The 2,150-nt window shown below is 44.6% G+C and overlaps 1 protein-coding gene across 1 annotated transcript; it reads left to right on the top strand.

The window, feature by feature from the left end:
- Window positions 1-344: 344 nt before the first annotated feature.
- LOC118578218 (heterogeneous nuclear ribonucleoprotein A3-like) lies at window positions 345-1,424 on the top strand. The gene is given in 1 exon segment (XM_036178964.1): window positions 345-1,424. A coding segment is annotated over 1 exon segment (1,080 nt).
- The last annotated feature ends 726 nt before the right edge of the window (window positions 1,425-2,150 follow it).

Raw genomic sequence — 2,150 nt, 5'->3', positions numbered from 1 at the left:
CCCAATCAAGGCTTTTGAAAGATGCGTAGGGAATTCTAGGTCCCTTGATTCAGGGGAGGTTAATTTAGTTTGGAGTACAACTACTCAAGGTATGGTGTGCTAGATAGTTTTATGTCAATTTGACATACGCTAAAGTCATCTGAGAGGAGGGAATCTCAATTAAGAAATTGCCTCTGTAAGACCAGGCTGGAGGCAAGCCTGTAGGGCATTTTCTTAATTAGTGATTGATGGGAAAGGCTGTTGCCCATTGTGGGTGGGGCCACCCCTGGGCTAGTGGTCCTAGGTTCTGTAAGAAAGCAGGCTGATATTGAACTTGAGTTGGAAGAGGCAAGTCCGGTCTCAAAATGGAGGGCCATGATCCAAAGGAACCAGAACAGTTGAGGAAGCTGTTTATTGGTGGTCTGAGCTTTGAAACCACAGATGATAGCTTAAGAGAACATTTTGAGAAATGGGGCACACTTACAGACTGTGTGGTAATGAGAGATCCCCAAACAAAACTTTCCAGGGGCTTTGGATTTATGATCTACTCTTGTGTTGAAGAGGTGGATGCTGCAATGTGTGCTCGGCCACACAAGGTTGATGGGCATGTGGTGGAACCAAAGAGAGCCGTTTCTAGAGAGGATTCTGTAAAGCCTGGTGCCCATTTAACCGTGAAGCAAATTTTTGTTGGTGGTATTAAAGAAGATACAGAAGAACACAATCTGAGAGACTACTTTGAAAAGTATGGCAAAATTGAAACCATAGAAGTTGTGGAAGACAGGCAGAGTGGAAAAAAGAGAGGATTTGCTTTTGTAACTTTTGATGATCATGACACAGTTGATAAGATTGTTGTTCAGAAGTACCACACTATTAATGGGCATAATTGTGAAGTGAAAAAGGCCCTTTCTAAACAAGAGATGCAGTCTGCTGGATCACAGTGAGGTTGTGGAGGTGGATCTGGCAACTTTATGGGTCGTGGAGGAAACTTTGGAGGTGGTGGAGGTAATTTTGGTCGTGGTGGAAACTTTGGTGGAAGAGGAGGCTATGGTGGTGGAGGTGGTGATGGTGGATATAATGGATTTGGAGGTGATGGTGACAACTACGGTGGTGGTCCTGGTTACAGCAGTAGAGGAGGCTATGGTGGTGGAGGAGGATATGATGGTTACAATGAAGGAGGAAATTTTGGTGGAGCTAACTATGGTGGTGGTGGGAACTATAATGACTTTGGAAATTATAGTGGACAACAGCAATCAAATTATGGGCCCATGAAAGGGGGCAGAAGCTCAGGCAGTCCCTATGGTGGTGGCTATGGATCTGGTGGTGGAAGTGGTGGATATGGTAGCAGAAGGTTTAAAAAACAGCAGAAAAGGGCTCCAGTTCTCAGCAGGAGAGCGAGTGAGGAGTTGTCAGGAAAGCTGCAGGTTACTTCGAGACAGTCGTCCTAAATGCACTAGAGGAACTGCAAACATCTGCCACAGAAGGAGCGATGATCCATAGTCAGAAAAGTTACTGCAGCTTAAACAGGAAACCCTTCTTGTTCAGGACTGTCATAACCACAGTTTGCAAAGTGCAGCTATTGATTCATGCAATGTAGTGTCAATTAGATGTACATTCCTGAGGTCTTTTATCTGTTGTAGCTTTTTCTTTTCATTACATCAGGCATATTGCCCTGTAAATTGTGGTAGTGGTACCAGGAATAAAAAATTAAGGAATTTTTAACTTAAAAAAAAAAAAAAAAAGAAAGAAAGCAGGCCGAGCAAACCATGTAGAGCAAGCCAGTAAGCAGCACCCTTCCAATGGCCTCTGCACCTGCTTTCAGGTTCCTGCCCTGTTTGAGTTCCTGTCCTGACTTCCTGTGGTGATGATCAGCAGTATGGAAGTATAAGACAAATAAACCCTTTCCTCCTCAACTGGCTTTTGGACAGTAACCCAAACCAAGGCGTGGTTTTCTGACTAGCTCTGTAGCACTCACCTGTGAGCTTGTTTCCTTCCACACCCACTGAGTTAGAATTTGGTGAGGGGGCCAGAAGTAAGAAAAGGGAACCTGCATTTTGAAACTATCCCCAAGAGAGTCTTACGCACGCTGAACTTTGAGAAGTCCTGCCATGGTCATCTCATGGCCTAGATGAGGAGTAACATTGACCCTGAGTCTGGAAGGGTACCACCTAAGA

This window comes from Onychomys torridus, chromosome 1, assembly GCF_903995425.1.
Source record: "Onychomys torridus chromosome 1, mOncTor1.1, whole genome shotgun sequence".
Classification (NCBI taxonomy): Eukaryota; Metazoa; Chordata; class Mammalia; order Rodentia; family Cricetidae; genus Onychomys; species Onychomys torridus.
The sequence above is the reverse complement of the archived record's forward strand: the minus strand, read 5'-3'. Positions and strand labels throughout refer to the sequence as shown.